Source organism: Orussus abietinus, unplaced genomic scaffold, assembly GCF_000612105.2.
Source record: "Orussus abietinus isolate OABI.00-Male unplaced genomic scaffold, Oabi_2.0 scaffold43, whole genome shotgun sequence".
Taxonomy (NCBI): Eukaryota; Metazoa; Arthropoda; class Insecta; order Hymenoptera; family Orussidae; genus Orussus; species Orussus abietinus.
The window spans coordinates 327939-342145 of record NW_019394351.1 but is presented as its reverse complement, the minus strand read 5'-3'; the positions used below and the strand labels follow the sequence as shown (position 1 = coordinate 342145).

Genomic DNA, 14207 nt, shown 5'->3' with positions numbered 1-14207 from the left:
TTATCCCGATTCTTTGGGGGTCTCTTTAAGCGCTCGCTCTTTACCTTATTTACCTGAAATTAATTATTGCATTAATATTCCCGGTAATTGGGGTAAAGAGACTGGGTAATTTTTTCTTTAAAAATGACTGGCGTGTCTAAAGAAGTACTCTGGAAAGACTTGAGACTTTTTGGGTAAGTATTCAGGATCGATATTTGTCACCTTGGGTCTCTCTTTATTACTGTGAGTAGCAACAATGTTAACAAGAAATACCGAACTCATTAACATTCCGTTTACCTCAAACGCCTTATACAATACACACTGGATCGCTCTTCTTTCAATAACGTTTAACCGCACATGTAGTCTTACTGTCGATGGAGATAAAAAGGTCTACCGAATTAAGCACTAGATTTTTTTTTCTTTCTTTCTTTTTATGCAATATTTTTTACTCGTGGCTCATGACAAATCGGTTGACTTTGACTTTAGGAGCTCGACGGACGTCGCAGGTTTGTGATCCGAGGGTTTCGAAACGAGCTTTGATACTCGCCGTATTTTCCCCTTTGTACTCGGTACTGATACTCTGGGTACTCTCTTCCTCGACAGTACTCTGAGTACTTATTTTCTCCTCCGCCGAAGTCCAGTGCTCGAATTTCTCGCGTAACGTTTTGGCCCTGGCTGAACATTGCGCCTCTTTTAAAAAATCGTCATCCACCTGTAATTAAGATAACATTTTCATTTTTGAGATTGCTCTTCAAGAGACAGGCAAGTTTACGCTTATCAATAAAACGCCACGTCTCTTTAACCCTTTGAACGCGGAGCCATTTCGACATATGGGCGAAATTCCTCTGACCGTGCAGGCAATATTGGACCAAACGACGGACACCTTTAGACGCTCTTAGTAGTCAAACATCACTATAACGAGCATTGCATTTTTTTTAGATCATTGTTTACAGTAACTATATAAACAATTTCCTCTTTCATAAAATCCATGCACTGTTATAACTGTTAACAATATTTCTAACAGATATATTCGACAATGCGAGCAGAATGAAATATAAAAAAAAATTAAAAATTGAAGCACCACCTTGGAGGAACTCCGGAAATATTTCGGATTAATCTCGTCGAAGGTGTAGCCTTCTTTAGCGAAATCTGCCGTATCCTGGTCTGCTTCCACTTCGCCGGGGACGGAATAATTAGCACTTTTTTCCATCTGCCGGAAGACATTTAACATTTTCTTCGCTGTACCCGAGCAGACGACGTCATTGACTTTTTCGTCGCTTCGGACGATTTCTGGATCACGGTACACCTCGTACTCCGGGGAGTCCATCTAATATCGAGAAATTTACATTTTGAGCTGGCTTAATTTTTCAACCGAGTGTGCTTAACGATATTAATTAATAATAAATACTTTTACTTGGCCCTCGCGGGGCGGCGTGATCCTAAATTGTCTCCGTTGACGTTCTGGCTCTTTGTAGGTCTCGAAAAAATTAAACTTTTTAGCGATATCCGATGTCGCTATTGTCACGTCCTCGATGACATCCGTACTGCGAACGATATCTTCCGTTTCAGACGTCTGCGACATCAAACGCCTGTGTCCCTGTTATGAAAATATTAAAATTATTTAATTGCTTACTCGACTTGGGAAATTTTTTCTCTAATTTAATACTCACTCCTGGACCATGTTGCGACAATTCTGCTGATGATTTCGAAGTGCTTAGTGGTATCGAGTTTTCCGTCTTTGCATTCGCGTCCAGTTTCAGGAAAAGCAATCGAGACTCTCTTCCGATACCTGGGACCAAAAGTTTATAATAATTATTAATTATTCAAAGCGATTTAAGTTCATTTCTCCGTTGTCAGAAAAGGTTCTCGTAATTTTAAAGCGTCTTTTTGTAATTATCCTGCAGTCTTATGTTTCTATTAACCCTTTGAACACGGAGCCATTTCGCCGTATGGGCGAAATTCCTCTGACCGTGCAGGCAATATTGGACCAAACGTCGGGCGTCTTTAGGCGCTCTTAGTAGCCAAAGGGTTAAATTAACATTTTTAATTGCTTATGTCATTTCTTATCATTGGTATTACCTGCTGCGATTACTTCCTCGTCAGGTTTCTCTGCCGAGGGCTTATTTGTGTTATCATCTCCCGAGGGAAGAATTATCTCTCCTTTTTCGAATCTCTCCTTGATAGAACGGGCATTTACGGCGCATCCGATTTCTTCTGCCGCATTTGTTTTAGAAATGTTATCATTTCCGGATATAGCTTGTTGGTACATTTCCTTCATCCTGCTTTGCTTCCCCTGAAGGATGAAAATTAAATGAGTGATTAGAAACAGCCCTAGTAGCATAGAATAATTTATAAATATTTCTTTGTAATCTTTGCTAAATATCTCAAGCGACAGATTTTTTAAGATTTCTTGTAGATTTCATTTGACGATATTGTATAAGGAAGGTTTCGACACCCATGGAATTTCGTTTTTTACAACAAATTAAAAAAAATACCTATGAACAGGTGTTTTACAAAAAATTAAAAAAATACCTATGAACATATTTATAAGAAAATTGAAATTTCATGAGTTTCAGGACCTTCCTTATATTCTACATCTTTATATTGTAATGTTTGATACGACACCCAGTTTGTAAAAAAAAAAAGTTTCATAAATGAGACCTCTCTGACTTTCGTATCACCTTAAGAGATAAGATTTCAAATTTTCAATACCAAGAGTAGTCTTGATCGAATCCCTGCGATTTCGTCCTTAGGTGCTTCTCTTTTTAAATCGTGCTTTTGTTGACACGTCGACTCCCAGCGATTTTTAATGTCATCCACGTTTATACAAGTCATACCACTTCCTTTTCCGATGTGATCAGTCTTCAACAACTCGCTATCTAAATCTGCAACAATAATGATCACGTTTGATAAATACTGAACAATAATGATCGCGTTTGATAAATCAGATCGAGCGCAACGTCATCACAAAATGAAAAATTCCTCGAGTTAGTGTAAAACATTCCGTATAAAATGAAAAAAAAAATTCCACAGGATACATTGTTTAAAAAAAAAAAAATAAGAAAAATAGAGATGCATCCTCGGCTAAATATCGAGTTGCTCCAAAAGTTCATAGACAAATTTTATCTCCAGCGAATCTTCTCCAGAGATAATTGCTTGTGCTGTCAATGTTTAATTAAAACCGCCCCGAGAGTACAAGATTTAATTAAAACGTTTTCAATTCGTTGGAAAAAAAAATCTTTTGAAGCTTTAGAAATTTCCCTGAGAACTTATGGAGCCACTCAATAGGTTTAACGTCTTCGTCAGTATATACATGCTGTGTATTATTTCATAAAATGGTTATCAATATTCTGGAAGTCCTTTGGAGAATAAACTGGGAATAAGATTTATCACTGATCATGCAGACGAGTGATTGCTCATCCTACGTACCCTCACTGTCATCGATCTCCTCAGAGTCTCTAAAATCATCCTGAGATAATCCGTATAAAGATTCATTTGCGACTCCGACGTTTGTATCTTTTTCTTGGAATCTACAAGCAATGTCATGTACAGGACGCTTTAAACATCTAGCAACAATCTATTAAATAATTTTGGTCAATTGGGCCGCTGCGAAATTTCCTGGAATTTCTTTCTTTCGCAAGAAACGCAAGACGACGAAAAAGGGGCAAAGAAATGTGATAGTTAATTAGGAAGTGAATTTTTTTTTTGGATATAATTTATTAATCACTCACTTGGCTACTTTGCTGAGGATGCTGGGCGATTTCCTGATCGGCAATGGCGACGCTTGTCTTTTGGCTTCGTTATTCGTTTCCGTGTTGCTCTTCACGAAAACTTGAAACCGAGCTTTGACATTCAGGCCGGAAAGTTCTTTCAAGCCGAGATCCGGCTTCTCGCATGCTGTAAAAATGACGGATTAGATTTCATAATCAATATTGATCACCGGAGGATTAAGTGCTAATTATTCCTGTTTTCGCGGAGGAGCGAAATCCGCTTTCCCTAATTTTTTTCCTTATCGATTTACCTCTTACTGTATCCGGTGGCGGTTCCTTCGGTGCGTTTTCTCTGATTATTAATTCCGGCTTTCGTGGTTTCTCTGAAGTATGAAAAGAGTCCAATTATAATTCATATTTTAATAAATTTATTTGGGTATATCCTGAGCTTCTAAAGAATACCTGAGTCGGTATCTTCCACTGGTTTGGGTAAAAACAACTCCTTAAAATGAATCCTACAGTAGAGTGTGCGTTCATGACTTTGGTAATTATCTACATTGAGCTGCTGATTGCACTGTACACATCGGAAGCATTTTTTATGCCATGCTAGACCCTCTGCACATATTCGCTCCATTTGGAAGACGGTCTCGTTGCACTTGCTGCATCTTCGATTTGCTAGGTTCTTTTCGTTTACCTGAAAGGAAAGATAAATTAAAGAAGAAGAATAACCGCGAGGGATAAAATTCTCGGGAATTTTTCTCACTTTATTTACTGTGTCATTTGTTGTTGCCATTTTGTTCCCCTTCTGTGTGTTTCTTTAAATCTGCAATGGTAAGAATTTATTTCCTCTTAATTGTTTAGTATTTTATGGCAAGTATGAGTAAAGGTGGATTGGAAAAGCAAATAAACGTTTCGATAAAATTGCGGGAAAAATCATGAGACGAGCTGGCGCAGAATAACACGAGCACATCGCATATTACTTTCCCTCCAAAATTAGAATCGCATTATTCGCCTGGCACGTCTGTGGAATTTTATTTTGCAAACCCTGGAATGCTCCTCGTAAACGTATAAATAGTCGAAATTTATAGGCCATGGCCGGGTAAAAGAATTTTGACAATAACGCGCGATCTCGCGATAATGCGAGATCTCTACGAAACATCTGTTGCTCCTTTGTGTTCAATATTATACTTTTCGTTCCTCGTTATAACCCTCCTATTAAAAATAACTATTTAACACCATTTTTAAGTTTCACATTCGCTTTCCCGAAATTCTTTTTGCTGGGATTTGAAATAATGATCGGACAGTAGTGAAAGATTCTGGATTTTATAAAATGGAATTTCATCGGGTACTTTTTTATAACCTGGAGTTGCTGCCATTTTTATACAAACATTCGTGGCCTTTCGGATATTTTCTGGTTTTTAAATAATTACTGAAATTTCTTGAAAATATCAATATTTCGTTGATATGCGAAGAAAGAATATCGAATGTTATTTTAGTTTTGCGTTTTTCGAAAGAGCAGTTTTCTGATGCATCTTCTTGAAAGCTTGTGGCGGCCGCCATTTTGGAGCCAAAATTGGTAGCGGTCCGAATACCTCCAATCTATAATTTATCGCAGTTTAACAATCATACTGACATTTTAGCCTTTGAGAATAGTAAGAGTTAATTTAATTTCTTATTTTTCAAATGTGCAGTCTTATAATAAATCCTCTCAAATGCTTGTGGCAGTCGCCATTTTGGAACCAAAATTGGTAGCGGTCCACATCCCTCCGATCAATTATTTATCGCAGTTTAACAATCGTACCGAGTTTTAGCCTTTGAGAATAGTAAGAGTTAATTTAATTTCTTATTTTTCAAATGTGCAGTCTTATAATAAATCCTCTTAAATGCTTGTGGCAGTCGCCATTTTGGAACCAAAATTGGTAGCGGTCCGAATACCTCAGCGACGCGTCTTCGTCGCGTACCTGGTGTCTCCGAAGGAAGGCGCCCGGATCGACTCGGCGATTCAGGAATTCAGGATGCACGCGCGTGTACACGCACGCATTTCGAGCACACTTTTATCCCCGGGAGAAACGTGCGCAAATGCACCCGGTCAAAAGACGCATTTTTTCCGAGTGGGATTCCGCTGGACGCGCCTGCGAACTGCTCGCGAATTTCGCGCGTCGAATCCCGATGAAAATGCCGAGGCAAGAGAAAACCGTCTCGGAAATTCACGCTCACCTTTAATTCTTCAAACATGTAATAATGTTTAATTGCGTTATAATTAAATCCGTGCCTTGAAGAATTTTTCCCTAGCAGTAATACCTAGACATAATCCCCATAAATCTCGGTAACATGATCCCCTTCGTCGAAAGAAAAACTGACCGGCCTTATAAATCATTCTCTAATTATAAATAATCCCCCGATGATTTTTAACACCCCGTTAAAATATCCAGGAGGTTACATCAAACCTTTAAATCTGAATAATTGCCCCCAGGTTTTTACAAACAATACACACGTATAAAAAAAATAATATACTTGTATTATTTCAAATTCCCAAACCCGTCTCCGGGAATACATACGGATTTTTAGTACCGGGATTTTCCGATCGCAATTCGATATTATATTTAAATAAATAAAGGTTAATGTTGTCGAGGAATTCTGGAGGGTCTAATGAGACAATTAGGGTGTTTAAGGCTTTTTATGTCTTTAAATCCCCTCTCGGGATTTAGGAGCATTTAGGGGGTCATTAGATAATGTCTTTTTGTGCCTGATAAATTAGGGATAATTTTTCCTCGATCGAGGTAATTATTCACGAAGAGCAATTTATGTGTACAGAGGGTGTACTCGTGTGTTTGCGCGTTTCCATTCACTGGTGCACTCGCAAACTCGTTGCACTCGGGGGAAGCCGGGGTTAAAAAATCTGGTTAATACGTTACGTTAAGTGTAATACATACAGAGACGGCATCCGAGACTAATGACATCACTTTTAGCGTTTCCTGCACTTAGATCCACCGAGTTTAATATTCAACGGCTAACTCGGCGTGGTCGCTCTTAGAGCCGACGACTAAGACTACGGAAACATTCCTTGCGTTCGCTCTGAACTTCTATTCTTAGAAAGGTACACTTTCATGAATCAGCGCGCAAGTAGATGCACAATAAATATAAAGTTATACAATCGAAGCGTAAAAAGGGCCGGTAAAACATACCCAGGGAAAACAATTAATAACATTTGCAAGGGTGCGGAGAAAGACCCTGGTCACGGGGTCGGCATTTTTCAATTAACATTCCAAATGATTTTCCCAAAAATTCCTCTGCGTCAAGTTTTTTCAACCTTTATACAACGTGTGAATAAAAGATCGTAAAATTGCACTATAATTTTCCATGTGTTAAGAATCTTCCCTAATCATCATAAGATTTCACTTGAGAAAGAGAATAAAAAGCGCAGAGACGGTGTTAAAAGAGGAAAGGTTAATAAAGAGGAGAAGAGAAAGTATGTTCGGCTTTATTTGCTTGTATATTATATAGAAATGTTATTACAATACAACGTAGTCCGATATCGGCGATCACTCGTTTCCGCCATTTTGGATTTATTCTCGGTCTCACCCTCATTAAATCTGTCCCTCAATTAGCTTTCGAGAAGCTTATTTTCGGAAGGATTCTAGGAAGTAAATGTTCCACTTTTCTCTCTCCTCGATAATTTTCATGAACTTTCCTGGAAGCTTCCCAGAAACTCGGAATGCGTAGCCGGGATTTTCGAGGGGTCCGATCATCGTTCGCGTCGAGCGCCGCCATTTTTTCCTTCCTTCGAGATTGATAAGTGTCCTCTATTTTCTTTTTTTTCTTGAAAACATTCAATGAAAATCTGATTTCCAGGTCGCCCGTGTTTTTCCAACGGGGATGGTGTAAACTTCCGCGGCAAGATTTCCGGAAAAGTTTCCCCGGGTTTAGAAATCTGGGACATGGGGGCTAAAAATGTAGAGCAGTCTCCGATGCACTTTGTCAGATGGCGCTGACGGCATCTCGAGTTCCGGGGGAGCTCGCTCGGCCGTATGGGACGCTGCTATAATTAACCTCTGGATGGTTTAATTCGGACGGTATAACCGTGTCACATAATATCGTTTCGTAAGACGATATTTGGACCTTATAGCCGATAGTGCGTCCCGAATTCCGGCCTCTCGGGCTCGAAATTAGACCCGATGGAAGCGCCCTCTTCCCACGCGGTGGGAAACCGAACGAGACTTCCAAATGAACCCTCAAGACTTAAAAAGTATTTTAAGGGACACCAATTATAGCGCTTTCCAATACGTTGGATCGGTTTACATTTTTCATCTCGTAAGAAATATTCCAGGAGCATTAAGATCACATGAAAGGGTCATTTCGTACACGTAAGAACGTCAATAATATACATAAAACTTTTCTCCCAAACAATGCACCGAACAATTTGAAACTTTAACACGTGACCATGGAAGTCCTAATGAAGGTCCTGAAACTCCTGAAATTTAATTTCTCGAAAGAGAAAACATGAACGAAACATTTTTTGCCGATGATTTGATTCTAAAATCGAACGCGGCATTTTTAAGTGATATAACGGTCAATGTCGATCGTTTATGTTTCTTCAGGTGGGAATTGCATCTCGCTGGATATCTCTGCCTTTTTGGACGCCGTCCCAAGGATATGTGATTTTCTTCTCGTATATCCACGCAGGCGTGAAACGGATTTCCAAAATAGATTTCCGAAAGCCGAGGGGGGATGAGATTCATAAGCTTGCGCAAGCTTGGGTGTTACGGTTTCCTAGAAATTCCTGAGCGGCGTTGCCATGACGACGAGGGACGCTACTTTCGTCGCCATGTTTACGTGTTGTTACAGACGGATGCAATAAGATTTTCAGATATACAAAATCCAAAGAGTTCTCGGTGAGCATCTTGAAATTCTATATTAAATAATACCTCGCACATTATTCCTTAATTGCTCAATTATTATTCAGGAGTACCAGGTGTGCGGTGTATAAATAATCAAGATGGATCCGACAGAAACAAAAAAGGTGCGTTAGGGTTCTAAATGATGAATAAGATTGTTCTTCGAGATTTTACTAACATTTTATCTTGATCTTTAAATCCACCCTGTTGATTACTAAACCCGAAACGCGATTGGCTGTGAAATTTCGGACGTGAAACATTGTCTTTATTTTTCTTAAGCTCTTGTCTCATTTCCTTAAATTCAATCCCGGAGTTCTTTTAGAAAGACTTGTCAATGACTTTTCAATACTCTACCAGAGAACGTATTAACGACACATTTTTATGATAAACAATGGTAACCAGAACGGAGGAAGTGAAATTTGAAGAGACAGCAGGCCGGAATGAAAGCGTAATTTTCAGTATAATTGTTAAATGAAATATTAACCTATGTATGCAATATTATTTAAAGCGTGTAGAAAACTGTAGAAGCATTGCCGAAGGAATTTATTGTGTTCGAAGATTATGCATTTCATTGACAGAAAGGGCGGATGGTAAATAATCATTTTTGTTAAGATGTGTAATTTGTTAAGTAACAATTTCAGGATGATGGCAGCGAAGGCAGCCAATCTCGCTCACAGAGAAGCTCGGCTGACAGTACGTTTCAAACATTGGAGCATGATTTTGCAAAGGTAAAGCACACTGTAGGAAATACAAAAATTAATATTTAAACATTCAAAATGAATATCCACTCGTGACATTGAAATATTTCACAGATTTCCGAGGAGATGAAAAACAATGAGCTGCTCGCGCCATTCGAGGCGGAGTATACAAGACTGTATGAACTTCTCTACAAAACTCACGGCAATGAGAAAGATTTAACAAATAGGTGTAAAGAATTGGAGGTATATTCCACGTATATTAGAATAACATTATAGGAATAAAAATATTCATTTGCCGGTATCATTTTAAGGAAGACGTTGAGGAGCGCAAGAGAAAGATAAGAACCCTCGAAGAAATAAACCAAAGGAACCTCGTAACGAACGATAAATTAAAACAGGAAATCATTAACATGACTAAACGAGCCGATGCTGCTCATACTCGAGAACAAGCTGCTCAAGAAGTGATAGAAAATTTGCGAGTGTCCGTTGCGAAGCTGAACAGCGAATTGGAGCAGAAGAACAAGCAGATGAGAATGTTCGAGGAGTGAGTTAAATGTCATCCCCCGAGAGGAAGAAAAAGTGTTAATGACAAATATCTATAAAAATAACATATAATCATTTCGAAGGGTTACGGATAAATATCCGTAATGTTTCCGCTAGCTGTACGCGTAAGAAAGTGAAATTAACAGGATCACTCCCTTAGCCCTTTGAACACGGAGGCATTTCGACATACGGGCGAAATTCCTCTGACCGGGCACGCAATATTGGACCAAACGTCGGGCGCCATTACGCGCTCTTAGTAGGCAAAGGGTTAATAGGACAGTTTTTAATTGTATCCTGAAGAATAATTTCTAACGGATAGGCTTTTTTATACATTTTAACGGATAGGCAACTTTAAGGCTGGTGTATATCTCCGTTGGATTTCCAGCAATCCCGTCAATAAGCAACGAGATGGCATGGCCAATGAACGGGAGAAACTTAACGGGGAATTGGAGACCATTAAACAACGGATGAAGAATATGCAGACCTATAACGAAGAGCTGGAAAAAGCGGCCCGAGGTGCGGAACGACAAATAAACGAATTGCAGGAAATCATTGACGCGCATTTAAACACCATATCGAAGGAGCAAAGAGGGCGAGAAAACGCAGAAAAAGAGATTTCACAGCTGCAGGAAACGATTAAGATGAAGAATAACGAGCTACAAGTATTCCCTCGCTGCCTAGTTTTTAATATTATTACTATTTATTACTTACATTTGATACGTTTAATACAATTAATACCTTAAGAAATAAAAAAAAGATGTGAAGTTAACTGCAATTTATTATCACAGGTGGCGAACAGCTCGATAAGAACTTCGGTAAACAATGTCCTGAAGTTGGAGAACATCCTGAAGGAGCAGAAGGCGAACAATGGGAAGATGCAGAAGGAGATGAACAAGCTGATGCTGAGAGTGATGAATCTACAGACGGATTTTGATAAGGCGAAGATCCGTATCGCGGATTTGGAGAAGGAAAAGAGCGAGATGAGCAAAGAGTGCAAATTACTCGCGAACGAGGCTCAAAGGTAATTCTTTAATTTGTTTTTTTTTTCCGAAATGCTTTTTCGAAATTTAAGGCGGCATCTGAGGGGTCTTGTTTATGAAACGTTCCTCCGAATTGGATGTACCGAATTGTCTCAAACTTTACAACGTGAATATGCTATAAGTACGGTCCCGCCACCAATGAATTTTAATTTTTGTAAAATTTGTTTATAAGTATTTAATAAAAAATCAAATTTCACAAGTGTCAGGACCTTCTTTATAGTCTCTGTAATTACGCTGTGAAGTTTGAAACGATTCGGTACACCCAGTTCAGAGGAGAACTTTCATAAACTATTCGGATGCCACTTTCATGCCGCCTTAATACTCCATATGTTAATTAGTTTATTTAATTTGATTAAAATCTTAAGTACCGTCAAAACGCAGGTTGAAGGACGGCATTCAGAAGTTTAAGGCGGAAAAGGATTCCGTGCTGAAGAGGCTCTCGAGCGAGGAAAAAATTCGCCTGAAATTGGAGGAACAATTGACCCAAGCGAGATTGGACGCCGAAAACGCGGAAAGGGAAATCGGAATAATAAGTAAGCGTCTCGAGGTAGAGAAGAAGATTACGGAGGGCCTGCAACTAGAAAAGGAGCAAACGGCGAAAGAAGCCTCGCTAATGCACGAAACGCAGAAAAGACTTAACGTGGAATTGGCGGTGTCCGAGCAAGGTAGAAGAAAAGTCGAATCTGATTTGCATGACGCGATGCGAGTCACTGGAGTGATTAGAAATAATGTCCACGTCCTGGAAAAAGAGAGGGACAAGGCTAAATTGGAGATCCTCGACTTGACGCAGCAGGTATTCTATTCCTACTTGTAATTCTTCTTATTTTGTCTTATTTAAGGGGATGTGAAAGTGGCATCCGAAAGCTCAATCGTTCATAAAACTTTTCTACGGACTGGGTGTCTCAAATAGTTTCATACTTTAAAACGTGAATATGAAGACCCTAAGGTAGGTCCTAAAACTCGGGAAATTTCATTTTTTATAAAGTATTTTTAAAATACCTAGAAATTTGAAAAGAATTTAAATTTCATGAGTTTCAGGACCTTCCTTATACTCTCCCTATTCACGTTGCAAAGTTTCAAACTATTCGGTAAACCGAGTTGGGAGAAAAGTTTTATAAACGAAACCTCTTCGACGCCACTTTCACATCACCTTAATTCCTAATCTTTCATATTCTTCAATTGATCGAATAATTGGAGATAATTTACAAGGGAACGGAATTTTCGGATCTGATCGAGATGCCTCTGAAATAGGTGGAAGAGTGCATGTACACATTGGAGTTGAAACGAAAGGAGATATCTGACTATAAAAAGCGCTTGATCGAGGCTGATGCTAAATACAAACAGCAACAAAATACTTTTGAAGCCATTCGAGCGGACAGAAATTCCTGCAGTAAAAAGCTGACGGAAGCGGAAGAGGAGGTCCAAGAATTGAGAAGCCAGCAGAAGATCATGAGGCATCAGATAGAACAGCTTAAGGACGACATTGCGAACAGGGATGAGAAATTTTCCAAAAATGAGTTCTGTAAGCAAATTGGCCTTTTTAAGGTGATGTGAAAGTGAGGGGTCCCGCTTATTAATTATTCTATCTAAACTAGGTGTACTGTTTATCGATTTACCACGTGGAAATGGAGGTCCTAAGGACGCCCTTGAAATTCCATCGTTCGTATGTTTATTATTCCTGAATCTTTTAATAAGAAAAAATGGAATTTCAAAAGTGTCCGGACCTTCCTTAGGCCATTCACATACACGTGTTAAATTTTCAAACGATTCGATGCACCCATTTCGGAGAAAAGTTTCATAAAGGAGACCTTAAGATGGTATTAAGGTGGTATCCGAGGAGTGAATCATTAATGAAACGTTTCTCTGAACAGGATACCCTCTCATATATAATTTTCGTATCGCCTTAAATGATTTCTACAAATAGAACTAAGTTATTTGATAAATTAGAGAAATTAAGGTCTTCGACGACTGTATTGTTATAATTTTCTATACGCAGTACTGAAGAAAGCGGAGAAAGAGATGGAGGCGTCGAAAGTGGAGCTCCAGGCAGTTCGGAAAGAGATTTCGGAGTTACACCAGGAAATCGAGAAGATGAAGCAAAAGGAGAAGCAACTAAGACACGCGATTAATTCCGCCGATGTTGAAATCAGTCGACAGAAGAAAGACATCGACACCGTGATGAGCGAGCGGGACATTCTGGGCACGCAACTCGTCAGAAGGAACGACGAGTTGACCCTACAATACAGTAAAATAAAAATATTAAACGGAACGATCCAACGAGGAGAGACGCAGTATAATCAAAGGATCGAAGACATCAGATTGTTAAGGTGGTATGAAAGTGGCGTCCGAGAAGTCACATTAGTTAAATTTCTTCCCGGCAGGGTGTACCGAATCGTTTTACATTTTACCGCATGAACATAGACGCCTTAAGGAAGATCCTGCCACTAATAAAATTTACAAAGATTTTCCTGGTTTATCTTAACAAGAGAAATTAAATCCCATGGATATCCGGACCATCCTTAGAGCATTCACTTTCCTTTGGGAAAGTCTTCTAACGATTCGGTACACCCTAGTGAAACTCTCTTATCACTTTAAGGCTGGAGGTGAAGAGGCTACGAGACGAGAACAATTTACTGACTAAAAGCATTAACAACACCTGCGACCTCCGCCAAGAGATATTTCACCTTAACAAAGACTTAACAAAAGAGAGGCTGAACGTTATCGCCTTGGAGGAAGAGATGCAGAACCCTTTGAACATCCACAGGTGGAGGAGGCTGGAGGTACCGCATCATTCGATTGTTATTCGGTCCTTCCACTTCTAATCAGCTGTCTCTCGGTGTACTCTTCTTTAACAGTACATTGTCTGCTCTCCCAAGGCATAAAGTGTTCCATCAATCCCCGGTATTGTTCATGAAGTCCAAATGCCGAATCCATTCTGCGTATTTCAGGGATGCGATCGCAGCACGTACGAGCTGATGAAGAAGGTGCAGATGTTGCAGAAGCGCGTCCTGAGGATGAGCTCCGAGCTCCTGGAGAAAGAAAACAAGATCAAGGAGACAGAGACTATATACATGAACCTTCGAGAAATTTTGTCGAGGAGGCCTGGCCCGGAACTCGCGATTGCCTTGGAAAGAACCCGGATGGCTCTCCGAGAACGCGGAAGAAAGATGAAGGTATAAGTTTGATTTTTAAATTAATTCTTCATAACAACACTAGTCGTACCTTTACAGAGTCTCATATCTGAACTGATAATAACCGAGTCGCAGGCAAATGCCGAGAAATGTAACGTTAAACGAGGAAAAACAAGCAGCGCGTGAAGAGTCCAGTTAGTCCATTCTGCCA

General features: G+C 39.5%; 2 protein-coding genes across 3 annotated transcripts; one reads left to right on the top strand and one right to left on the bottom strand.

The window, feature by feature from the left end:
• Positions 1-193: 193 nt before the first annotated feature.
• On the bottom strand, positions 194-6733 carry LOC105703765. 2 transcript variants are annotated; one of them, XM_012432409.1, is made up of 12 exons: positions 6623-6733; positions 4453-4512; positions 4152-4383; positions 4001-4072; positions 3711-3876; positions 3409-3509; positions 2692-2864; positions 2059-2272; positions 1650-1768; positions 1388-1576; positions 1064-1306; positions 194-691 (listed from the first exon to the last, which is right to left on the bottom strand). In XM_012432409.1, the coding sequence occupies exons 2-12, from the start codon at positions 4480-4482 to the stop codon at positions 425-427; spliced, it is 1806 nt and encodes a 601-aa protein (XP_012287832.1). In that variant the 5' UTR covers positions 4483-4512; positions 6623-6733; the 3' UTR covers positions 194-424. The 2 variants fall into 2 exon arrangements, with proteins under 2 accessions (XP_012287832.1, XP_012287833.1); XM_012432410.1 differs by having other exon boundaries at positions 6605-6722.
• A 436-nt stretch (positions 6734-7169) lies between these two features.
• On the top strand, positions 7170-14067 carry LOC105703740 (cilia- and flagella-associated protein 58). Its single transcript, XM_012432355.2, has 11 exons — positions 7170-8709; positions 9226-9312; positions 9397-9525; positions 9594-9826; positions 10211-10487; positions 10614-10846; positions 11247-11658; positions 12117-12387; positions 12862-13192; positions 13462-13645; positions 13814-14067. The coding sequence occupies exons 1-11, from the start codon at positions 8686-8688 to the stop codon at positions 14042-14044; spliced, it is 2412 nt and encodes an 803-aa protein (XP_012287778.1). The 5' UTR covers positions 7170-8685; the 3' UTR covers positions 14045-14067.
• The last annotated feature ends 140 nt before the right edge of the window (positions 14068-14207 follow it).